This window comes from Cariama cristata, unplaced genomic scaffold (genome assembly GCF_000690535.1).
Source record: "Cariama cristata isolate BGI_N322 unplaced genomic scaffold, ASM69053v1 scaffold15653, whole genome shotgun sequence".
Taxonomy (NCBI): Eukaryota; Metazoa; Chordata; class Aves; order Cariamiformes; family Cariamidae; genus Cariama; species Cariama cristata.
This window is the reverse complement of record NW_009606822.1, coordinates 14,050-26,210: the sequence shown is the minus strand read 5'-3', so window position 1 is coordinate 26,210 and position 12,161 is coordinate 14,050. Positions and strand designations below refer to the sequence as shown.

Here is a 12,161-nt window from a genome sequence, read left to right as displayed (position 1 = left end):
ACTACATGATCTTTAAGGTCCCTTCCATCGCAAACCATTCTATGATTCTACGATTGCTGCAGTGATTTCTCTGAGACTATGAGTGCATTTGAATGGATACAAACTAAATTATTTTAAAAAACTTTTTTTTTTGAGGGCAGAAATTCTGGTGGCATAACTTGAAGGGTAGAGTTCTGTCTGGTAGGCAGCAGCAAGAACATCATGCCAAATTCCACAGGTGACAGGCATTAACCATGAACAATGAATGATTTAAAATGTGCACTGGGATTGTATTTGTTAGAGAAGATGCTTATAAAAGTCCTGAGTTGCACATAAGATGAACAAACTGCCAATGGGTACAAATGCCATGAAGTAGTGGACTAAATCTACACTGTGGCATAACAAAACTTCTTATTGCACAGTAGTTTCACAGCAATATCAAGACTTGAGATTGCATTGCTATTAAGTAACTCTTAACATTCTATAATACAAAGTACCAAATTCAATTGAAATGCTGAAAAATAGTTTAAAAATGAAGAAAAATAAATAATAGATCTATTAAAAAATTAACCAAATGTAAACCAACAAGTGCTACCGATACATACAGATTTGCATCAGCCCAGTATAGCTGCTGTTCTTCATAGTCCAGGGTAAGTCCATTTGGCCATACCAAATTGGTGCTCACAATAGGTGTTCTGAAGTTTCCTCCAAGTGTAGCCCGTTCTATCTTTGCATTTGAACTCCAGTCAGTCCAGTACATATACCTGTCAATAACATGATTACAAAGTTATATTTTCAGCAAATAAAGCTCACAAAGCTCGTATCTGCTCCAGGGTATTTCCACCCTGGTGTCTGTCACTGAAGCACGCAGTGCAAAACTAGTGGAAGATAACTTCTTCCTCTATTTTGGCCCACATTGACAAGGGAATCTTCTAGCGGGGATCACTGAGGTTCACTGGAGTGAACTTCAGGAAAAAAGTTTCCAGCTCCTATGAGAATACAGTAATCTCTTATCTTCCTTCATTTGAAATACATTATAATTAGTAATGAAGTTAGAGATACAGTATAATACAGTAATGCCCCCAGCCTCTAAGGGAATGTTTTGATGCTGAAACAAGAATTCTTCTGAGGCACTCGGGAAATACAACAGAGAAAGGGAAAGATCCTGTAAGACTCTAAATAGAGAGATGTCTTGGCAGTGCCACCTGATTATCACGATATGATATTTTTTAAGAAATCTTGGTTTCAACAAGTACCTTTTGTTTTTCTGCCTTACACAGCAAATGGAGGATGGTTAATTGCTTGACAAACACCTGCTTTGAACATCATTCTCATTTACCCCCAGTACCAGGCTCCCACCCTCATTAAGTGGAGCCTCATGCACTACACATTCATGAATGTTCTAAAGATCTCAGAAGAAAATTCAAATCTCTGAGGCCAAGATCAGCTTAGAAAACTTAAAGAGTTAGATCTAGGATGGTTATGCACAGCTGGAACTTAGGGCTCAGAACAGGAAGTATCTCGCAGTCTTTGTGAAAGTCCAAATCGTAGTTTCACCTGCAGTCAAAATAAAGTATACAAAGTGCAACACATACCCTCTGCAGGGATCTAATACAATGGCTCTTGGTCGTGGAACCCGAGCAATCACTGTGCGGTTAGATCCATCCACAGCCATTGAGCTGATAGTCTGATTGAGGTAGTCACTGTAGTACACTCTGTTGTTGATCCAGTCAAAGGCTATGCCATCTGGAGTCCCCAGGTCTTAGACACATGCAAGCAAACACACACAAGTTCACTACGGTTTCCTGAGATACTGCAATACTCTCTGCCTCTTATAATGTGGCAATACCAGAGAACTCTTTGAAATGCTATTGGTCTCAATGCAAATTTGTCCATTTAAAAATCTGAAGAACTAATACTTAGGACTCAGGCAGTCCTGCGTATGCAGTAGCGTTACAAAGACCTTTCCCTCACACAGACCTAAGTTCTGGTTGCTATTCTCCAAGTAGCAGGAAATCGTATCTCTCTCTGTAATATTAATTTACTACATGTAATTTTAATTTATTACATATAATTTTACAAATATAATAATATTTAACCAGTTTTATATTTCCATTTTATTGTGATCAAGATGAAATAAGAATCTCAGAAGAGGAAAAAGCTGAGGAGAAGGGTCAACAGGAGCATTTAATCAGATATCTTAACTAAATAGTCTACCTTGACCATTAGCATAAAAATACCTGCTGATCTAGTGCTAGGTGCTGCAGTCCATTTTTTTCAATATCCAGTTACTTTGTATCACATTTCAGTGCACTTACCAGATGCAACTATTGTTGGAGAGCCAATTCCTGAGTAAATACTAACATAACTGATTCTTCCTGTCCCTGAAGGATAACTTTGTGTAAAATATATTCGGTTGTTTATGCTGTCAAAATCCAGGGCCACTGCAGTTCTTAACACATTGACTGTGCGGAAGGGAGGACTGTGATTTTCAGGATCTAGATGGATACTTCTGAGGGCATTCTCAAGAGCAAAAATCAGATAATCATCAGTTGAAATGGAACATCTCTTGCCGTCACTGCCTAGCGTTCCAAAGGCACAACCACATTTGGGTGTCTGCATGTCAGGCAGGGCAAAACACAGATGAGAACAGCCTCCATTGTTGTCCAAACAAGGATTGTTGTTGACATCAAGGGGTGAACGTGACTGGAAATGACTGTTGTAAATGGTAACATCCCTTAGCCAATTAATGTTGTCTCGTATTACCGTTGGCTGATCAGTATTGCCTGGCTCCTTGCTGGCTTGGAAGACTTTTTTCAGGTTCCGATCCACCCAGATCATAGAATTTCCAAAGACAGTGATACCATACGGAGTTGGATAGCGACTGCCATAACGCACAATTTCAACATCACCACCATCAGGTTGAATTCTTGCAATCATATCTAAGGAATCATCCACCCAATAAATGTAGCCATTGCTGTGATCTATGGCCAACCCACGAGGTGTGACAATGCCCTCAGACACAAGAACTGTTCTGTTGGTGCAGTCAAGAAACGCACGTTCAATCTTCGGATTTTGCCCATAATCTGCCCAGAATAGATACCTGGTTTTTGGGTCAACTACTATGTGCCTTGGCATATCTATGGTAGTTTTAAGCAAAACACGGCGGTAAGTTGTGTTTAAACGCAAAACTTCTATAAAAGTCTCTGTCAGGAATGCATTTGTAAAATAAAGATTTCCTATATTTAAAGGAGAAAAAAACCAAACAAAACAGAGAGTTAATATAAAGCATTAACACCTGAGAAACATGAGCTGGTAAAATACTAAACCATAAATGAATATGCATACATATCTTCGTAGCTGGAAGCATAAGGCACTTGCCTACACTTTGAGGAACTAGACAGAAGACACCCAATCTGACAATAGCCAATTAATTTCTAAATCCTCATTGACTGCCATGGGGGAAATCAGTGGTATAAGATCAAAAGTGCATTAACTACAGTTGTTCTTTAGATGTACTTTTTTTTTTTTTTTAAATCTAAGCCTTTGGCTTGCCCTTCTGTACTCCTATTCCTTTACCTTTTACAACACACAACTATGAAATCCGTGTTATGGCAAAGCACTACATACAGTAACTAAATTAAGTGTATACAGTAGACGATTATTCTAAAACTCATCCTAACAAGCCTATTAATCAACAGAAGAGCTTTTGCAAAACTTATATATAGGATGTGTATGTATAAAACAGAGGTATTAATGGCAATGATCAGCTACTTAGAGTTGATGAACACTTTCTGAAGAGTTAATATTTCAATTAATATCTAATATGTTTAAATAGGAATAGGAAGTGCAAGTGGGGAAATTAAAATTCAAAGATAAAGTATTTCTTCTGCTTTCTTTGCTTTTCATTATAATTTATAGGATTTGTACACAGAAATGTGAGGGTAGACGAAGGATCCTTCTTTCTTATTAACAATGTCATCAGACAAATTTTCTGCACTCCTCTCTGGTAGGTTTTTCACTATAGTAGTAAAGTATAGTAGTACACTGAACAACAGCTACTTATGAATGTACAGACAAGAAGAGAGTCCTAGGACAAATATGGAAGCATCACAAGAGAAAAGTTTCTATACATCTGCTCTGATAAACTTTCATTTTTACATATATATACATATATAAAAAAACATGTGAGCCATTCATTACTTCCTCTTGTTTTAAAATCAGTAGAATCACAGGACTTCCACTCAAAATAATTCTATTAGGATCTGTTTATGTTACTCTAAAAAATTTACAATCTGTAAAGAGTAACATTCTCCTAAGTTCAGCTACACTTACCTGCTACCCAGTCAATTGCAATGCCACGGATCCCATTTCGTCCTATTCCATTTGTAACAACATTTCTAAAATAAGAACCATCAGGTTTAATTTTACGTATTGCATTCTGAGAAGAAATTGTGCTACTGAAGTCACACCAGTAAATGAAACCAGAAGGCATGTGAACATCCACATGAAGTGCATTTCGTCCTGAAATATTTTCAAAAGTAATAATTAATTATCTTTGATATAAACTAACTTATTTAAAACACGTGCTATGCCAGTAAGAAATGCCAAAATATTAGGCATTATAAGACTGGGTTTTTTCCTACTGTCATATTCACATACCTCTTCCTGCCAGTGGTACCATGGCTTCAGAGTGATCAGAGGTCTCTAAACTAAATCCTTTAATTGCAGAAAGCATAGAAACAATTACAAATGAACTGTAAGGGGAACAGGTTCTGTTATCAGGATTTAGCTGAAAGCCAGTAGCACAGGCACAGGAGAATAATCCATCGGGTACAGGCAGGCAAAGCTGCTGGCAAACTCCAATATTATTACTGCAGCCATTTGACGAACCAGCAGAATCTGTGAAAGACATACAAGGCAAGACATAAAAATCTGAATTGTACCATCACAAGCTCCCACGGATATATAACCAAATTCATATACTTGCATAGTATTAATAACCAGCTGACAAAAATAAAGATTTTAATCACTGTACATTTTAGCACATGAACGTTACCAATGGATTCGCTGGTTTCTTGTCATCTAAGATCAATGGGGCCAAGAATGAGATAAAACAGATACATAAATTTGAAGCCAACTTAACAAAATTTGTTATTTAGTCAATATTACATTGGTAATACTTTAGTAAAACCAGATGTGTCAATTGATGCCTTAATTGGATGGTGGAACATCTCTTTACCAAAACCAGGTTAAATGCTTCTGACACTTTTTCTGAAAGCCTAATCAAACCTTTTCCTTTGAAAGAGCATGCATTCTCTCTCTGAGGGAAGTTTGAGTTTTCACAAGTTGGATATCCTGAAATACCTCTTTAGCAAATACTCACTGTCTCTATAATATACACGTAGGCACTTCAGTCTTGGGACATTATCTCTCAGTACTACTTTGTTTGCTCCAGTGGACTTGTCAACTCGTTCAATAACTTCATAATCTCGATCAGTATAGTATAGAAAGGTATCATACACAGCAATTCCCCATGGATGAGAAAGATGAACCACCAGAGTCACACGATTTGTACCATCCACATTGCCTTTCTCAATCTAAGAAAACAGTTTAAAGCTTAATATTACATTTCTTATTATAAAAGTTCGATGTTACAATACAAAATTAAAACACAACATGCTACTAAAATCTCTTCATGCATGAGATCTTTATGCACAAGGTAGGAAGGAAAGGGTCAGCAGGATGCCAATAATGATTTCTGTTTTTTCATTAAAATTCATCATATACTTTTAATGCTAATTAGTAACAACAGTTATTCAGGTTTTGCTTGGTCCTGCACTCCCAGTTACATAAGTAAACAAAAGTAACTGAATTACTCATGCGAACCATAGACGTAGAGGTAGATAACCAGGTTAAAAAAGCAATTATTAAAAAAAAATAAAATCTCCTACCACTCCTGTGCTTGTGACAGCCCAGTACAACTTTTGTTCTTTAATGTCAATGGTAATGAACTCTACATGGTCAAGGTTGCCAGTGAAGAGGGTTTGTATGCCTGATCCATCCATGCTTGCACTGGAAATCTTTGCTGGGACTCCACTGTCAGTTCCCTGGTCTGTCCAGTACAGCTTCCTGTAACACACATTATCCCATCTGTTAGCAAAGCTGATAACAACAGACACCAATGGACCAGAGTCACTTGAGCATATGCTTAAATCCATCTCCTTCATCAGCCAAATACTTCAGCACATGCTGAACAGAGATCACTTTGAACTGGGCCACAATGAAAAAGAGATTTTTGCTTGAAAAAAAAAAAAAAAAAAAAAAAAGAAAAATGCTTGTTCTCTGAAGAAAGAGAAACGCTTTCAAAAAGAGAAATGCCTGTTTCTCTTGAAAAAGATAACAATGCCTGTTAAACCGTTTTTAGAAATCCATAACCTCCCCTGTATCATCCCACAATACTGTCAGCAGGTAAAATCAGTAGGGTATTAGGACTATAACAAGAAAGCAGGAGAATAATAGCTGTTTCACAGATAGCTGCAAGATATCAGCAGTGAGTTTGGTTCCAATTTGGAATTAAAACTACAAGTTCACAAAATCTATATGAAACAGAATGCCATTATTTGGTTCTGGGGAATATGTGCACCACTTGGGCCTCAGCTGCTGAAGAACACCTAGGCCACATGGCAGCCAGACTCCCAACTTGGGACAAAAAACTCAGGCATCAATTCGTCTGAAATCCTGTCAAGTCACCAGCAGAACCGTCTCATTACTCATTACTAATATGGTCCTACTGAACACTATGGAACACTGTGATGGGGGGGGGGTCGGGTAGGTTAAAAAAAAAAGCTTCATATTGCAATTATGAGTATTCTGTTGGAAAAAACCAGCTCTTTTGGGGAGAAAGCAATAAAAGCGTATTTAGTGCTATGCTATTTAACTTGTGCCATTCTTCCCATACAGTGTGTCTTTCTACTATAGATAGGCCTCAAGACAGATATCACAAGATATTATAGAGACTTTAGAGCTCTCTTTCCTCTGGGTTCCCATTTTTCAGAGATTTTTTTCCACAATCATAACACTCCGTGATTCTTTTTCATTAAAAAATTTCACCATATAAGTGTATGTTAAATTAAGGAGAATGAACACCTAACACAACAATTCATGACCCCATGCAATTATTTTCCAGGACTTAAAAAGAGTAAATAAATTCTGCACAACTATGAAAAAAACAAAGCCATGCCAAATCCAGGATGGAAGCTGAAGATCCTAAAAATTAAGAAAAATGTGGAGAATATACTCATGTGCAAAGACAACAGCAATTTTCAAAATTTACCCTCTCGCTGGATCAACTGTCAAACCAATTGGTGTGCCAGCTCCCAGAGAAGTGCCATCATTGGTAATCAGTGTTTTCCTGTACATTACGTCACCATGCAGCTTCAGGACCTATGCAAACATTGAACTCATCAAAGCACGTAATATAGAACTTATGATAGATTTTCAAATTAAAGGAAGGAAGCCTAAATCCACAGGGAGTTGAAATTGCAGAAGAGTCTCTCAAATACTACGAAGAAAAAGCACATTGTTCTCTACTTTAAGCATCTCCCTTCTCTAGCATGCACCCCTTGAACGAGCTGCTTGCAGCTTAGAACCTGCCTATGTTAACAAGTAAGTGTCCTAGGCATAAAAACGGTTAAACTTTCAGTTTCCATAAAAGTATTCCATGAAAGTATTACAGGCTGAATGGCTGATGAAATGCTGATTTAAAAAGTATTCAATTTTATTGTTTAAATTAGCTGCCTTTTAATTTAATAGTACGTATTTATATTCTGGGACAAGGACATTAATGACTGGGCTTATTCACAGTCATTACTGTACTATATATGGTTTATCCTCTGTTTCCTTTACACTAAATGGCAATTTGATCCTTCACATACCAGACTGTTAGTCTCCAGAAAGCTACATAATATGATTATCAAAGCATTTGGGAATGGATCTTACTGCATTTGATGGCAACGTTCCTTTACTATCAGAGGCATTGCATTGGGATCATTGATTTGAAATGAGAATAGTAATAATAATAGTAACTCCAGTGATCAGAGAGGTTGTGTGTCAAACATCAGAGGCCTAATGACTTGAAACAAGGGAAGAAAAAAAAAAACCCACAACAAACAAAAAAACACCAAATGAAAAAAAAAAAAAAAAACAGCAAACAAAAAAAACCAACAACAAAAAAAAGAGATCTATGCACAAATAAAGTTCCCAGAATATGCTGCTTTCAGTCTTTTCGACTATGGTCAAATTTAGGTTTCTCTCTTCAAGTTTGTATTTTTCTACAGACTCTTCAAGTTTGTATTTTTCTACAGACTGTTTGCATTTTAAAATAAATCTAATTTCAGTTTTTCACTAAAAAAAAATATTACTAATTTCAACCTGTATACATCGCAGCAAAAAAAAAAATATCTAGGCTCCTACTCTCCACTTTCCTCTTAAATTGCCTTAAAATTCCATTCCCTCCCTTTCCACTACTTTCCATGTCCCTCTTCTGTAATTACCTCAATTGACTGTGTCCCTGGGTTACTGTAATACAGGTTTGCAGATATCCAGTCCAATGCCAGGCCAATAGGAGCACCAATAACAGCTGCAGGAGCAAAAACTGTCCTGTTGGCTCCATCTGACCTCACTCTGTGAATTTCACCCTTAGAAAAAAAGATAACAAAAATGAAAAAATGTCGAGAGCAGAAAACACTGTTCTATTCCACCTACGTGAGCACTTACTTTATATAACAATCTTTTCTTAGCAAAATGACAATCCAGTAGGAAAAACTGTATTTGTATATATTCAATGCATAAACATGGTAAAAATACTACTATAAATTATAATTATCCAGCGTGAAGACTCACCAGCGAAAACCTGATCAACAGAAATAAAATATTTTATACATTTGAAAAGTGTATATTTAAGCTAGATACAGTCACATTTCTGTAATTTACCTCAGTTAACCATCTTGATTATACCTGAAATCTAGTAAAGGAGAATAGTGTTCTCTCCATGCATATATATTTAAGAACCAAATTTTTAATAAGCTGTAATAGCAAGAGTCAAGACCAAGATCATCCTTGCAGGTTTCTTCATAAGGGTAAACACTTGAAATGATAACTTATGACTTGCTGATTCTATGGTTTTAGCTACACTGTGTGATGCTAAAGCATGATATAAATAAGCACCAAACAGAGAAACAAGCCAGATGAAGGTCTGAAGTGGTTACTATAGCTGCCTTCCTGAGCTTTCTTCAGGTTATGTCAGCTTTACAGGAGTTCTGCAGAAGTCCTGCGTATTATCATGTGAATCTTTCACAACTTGTATTAATGCAGAATTGAAATAACAGCAGCTATCGCACATTATGAAGCCTTTTGGAGAAGCAGGAGGTCAGTAGGGTTAGAGGAACTGTGAGAGTGTTGAAATCTGTTTCTCTCTCCTCACTAATTACTTCCTCCTCCCCTGATGCAGACATGCTGCACCTGTCCTGGGAAAAAATCTCACTCCGTGGTGCAGGCCCCCAGACAAGGTAGCACTGGGACCCACCACCCCAGTTCTTCAACTGAGGCAACACGTGTAGTAGGTCTGTTCTGCTCTGGCACTTCACTGGAAAGACAGAGGGGCATTGCCAACTCAAAAGGACAGAACATACAGTGCACCATTAGAGCCTGAACTTTGCATCACTTGAAGACAGAAGCTGTTCAGCTAACACTAGCCCAGTTCAGGAAGCGAGGAAATATAGGCAGAGATAGAGCAGGCCCAAGCAGTAAAAAAATGGAGAATAGGTTGCAATTGCCATCTCAGAGCAGAAAGAAGGTAGAATCAGCTTTAGGAAAAGCAGCCAGTGATCATTTGCTCCATGCATATTCTTAATTGCTTTGTTACCACGATATCAGTGTACTGACTTATTTAGTCAGTGCAGAATTGAAAGCGGTGCTTCAGAAAGGAATCAACACATCAGATAGCAAAAGTCTGAACAAGAACTCCAGGCCGAATTCACTGCTGGCTTAAATAGGTAGAATTTCTTAAGACACCGGTAGACTGCTGCTTGCTGAATCATAACAATGTCATGCTATTTGCAAATTAACCTGTCCTTGAATCCCTAGGCCTACAGAACAAAGTAGGAAAGTAAGATAACTTTTGGTACTGTATAAATCCTACTTCAAGAGCCTGATGACCATTGGATATTTATAACAGTGTCTAGTATGATAGGCACTTTAAAGACAGTTAGGAATCCTTCTGCCTATTATTGACATTTACAATTAATAACCCATGGAACATGACAGATAAAACATGAAGATAAAAATACTTTGGAAGTGTAAATCTTGTGTGGATGTAAGGTAACAAGTTAGTGTGAATTGTTTCTGTAAAATTTCCTTATTTACCATTATACTTCTCCAGGACCTAAGCACTGCTTTTCTTGAAAAAAGAACTGCTTTTAAGTTTCAAACAGTGAACACATATTGCTGAATCAGCTGTTTCCTACCACATCCATCCCCCAGACTGCCACAGATGTTGTTTTTTTTTTTGAAGTGTCCATCTTGCAAAAATTGGGAATTTTTTGTGGCAAGTTAGCCTTAGGGAATACATATCACATCTTAGTTCAGGACAAGCATTAAAAACGCTTAGTCAAACAATTATAATCAACTATTAAAAATTGGTTCAAACTATTTTTCAGATCTAAGCCTCGTACATGCTACCTGGAAATTGTTGTGACTTTGCAACCATTTTCTTCTATTTAAAGAAAAAGATGCCTCTCTACTATGTTGCTTCATTAAGTGCTTGGACTAGTTACATGTATATTCATTCTAATGCTCAGTGCCGCTGTGTTCAATGTACTGCTCCCATGAAGAAGTGTTCCAGCTGTGTTTGCAGAATTAAGTCCTAAGTCAAGACAGGCAAGAAAAAGTGGTCTGTAGCAAAGAGGGGCTAAGCATATGGTTCTGTCAATGCTTTCCAATATTTCCTGTTCATGTCTCTGCCTGAGCTAGAAATAACGTCAATCAAATAATTCAGCTGACAAAGATGAAAACTAATTTACAAATGAGATGAAGTTTCTTTATCTTATCCTAGAGGGGGGAGGCAAAAAAACCACACACCCACACAACCCAAAAAAACTCCCCTTTCATTCCTTTCAATTATATTTATCAAAATTCTTATCTTTAATGCTAATATATTTCAGTCAAAAACATTATTTTAAAATAAAAAGTCTTATTTTAGTACACATTTTGAAGACAAATACTAACTTACCGGGTTTTCAACCCAATAAATCATCTGTTCGGAGTCATCAAAGTCAACATCAACACCATTTTGAACTCCTGCTATTGGAACCATAGCATCATTTGTCTTCTCCTCAGGGTTCAGAGAAATTCCATAAATTATATTATCTCTTACAGCAATAAGGAAAGGATGTTCAACTGTGAAAACATATAATGTAATTCAGAGTTGTTTCTGACCAAGAAAATGGCATTATGATATGCTTCCCCTCTCCCACCCAAAAAGTCCCTGATGCTGAGAATGGTTGAATGCTACCAGTGAAGTTTTGCAACCACTGACCTGTAAGTTTGTTCCCTCACTAGCAGTGGGGTTATCAGTTATTGTAATTGCTGTAACATTTAAAGTTTCAGCACTGTACAATCACAATGCATGTGCAAGCAAATTCTGAGGAGGAATTATATAGGGCAGGATCACTCATTGCTGGCCAAGGGAAGTAGATTCATGCAGGTCCTCTGAGCAGCTCTTTCAAATCTCTGAGAATGGGAACCAGCAGGACAAAGCTCTGAGGGCTCTCCAGGACATGCCTGAAATGGGTTCTAATGCCTATTAAGCAGGACTTACAAGCAAGGCACAATGTCACAGCAGCAATTGCTGCTAATTAATTAAAAAAATAAATAAATTAATTAATATTAATTAACTATTAAAACTTTTAGCAATTTTTATTATTAAACATAACTGCAGCACCGTGTTTTCTTGTTTTATCTCTGAGTAGACATACTCCCTTATAGTATATTTACTTTCCGGTAAACTTTTACCCTTATGCTTAAACCTTATTAACCAAAGGGCATCTGGTCAGGTGATCTGAGAAAATGCATTGGAGAGCTGTAGAGTGATAGTTAGGAACTTCATTTCTCATCTGCTAGGG

At 37.1% G+C, this 12,161-nt stretch overlaps 1 protein-coding gene across 1 annotated transcript in view; it reads right to left on the bottom strand.

Annotated features, from left to right (window-relative positions):
* Positions 1–584: 584 nt before the first annotated feature.
* LOC104158775 (low-density lipoprotein receptor-related protein 2-like) overlaps positions 585–12,161 on the bottom strand; it is a gene marked incomplete at its 3' end in the record, with an annotated part of 18,382 nt that continues 6,805 nt past the window's right edge. Inside the window, exons 3-12 of the mRNA XM_009696508.1 lie at positions 11,270–11,436; positions 8,535–8,678; positions 7,316–7,425; positions 5,934–6,111; positions 5,366–5,579; positions 4,642–4,881; positions 4,315–4,503; positions 2,298–3,218; positions 1,575–1,740; positions 585–743 (exon numbers count right to left, since the gene is read on the bottom strand). Of these exons, the coding sequence (XP_009694810.1) occupies positions 585–743; positions 1,575–1,740; positions 2,298–3,218; positions 4,315–4,503; positions 4,642–4,881; positions 5,366–5,579; positions 5,934–6,111; positions 7,316–7,425; positions 8,535–8,678; positions 11,270–11,436 (2,488 nt within the window). The remainder of the gene's footprint in view (positions 744–1,574; positions 1,741–2,297; positions 3,219–4,314; positions 4,504–4,641; positions 4,882–5,365; positions 5,580–5,933; positions 6,112–7,315; positions 7,426–8,534; positions 8,679–11,269; positions 11,437–12,161) is intronic.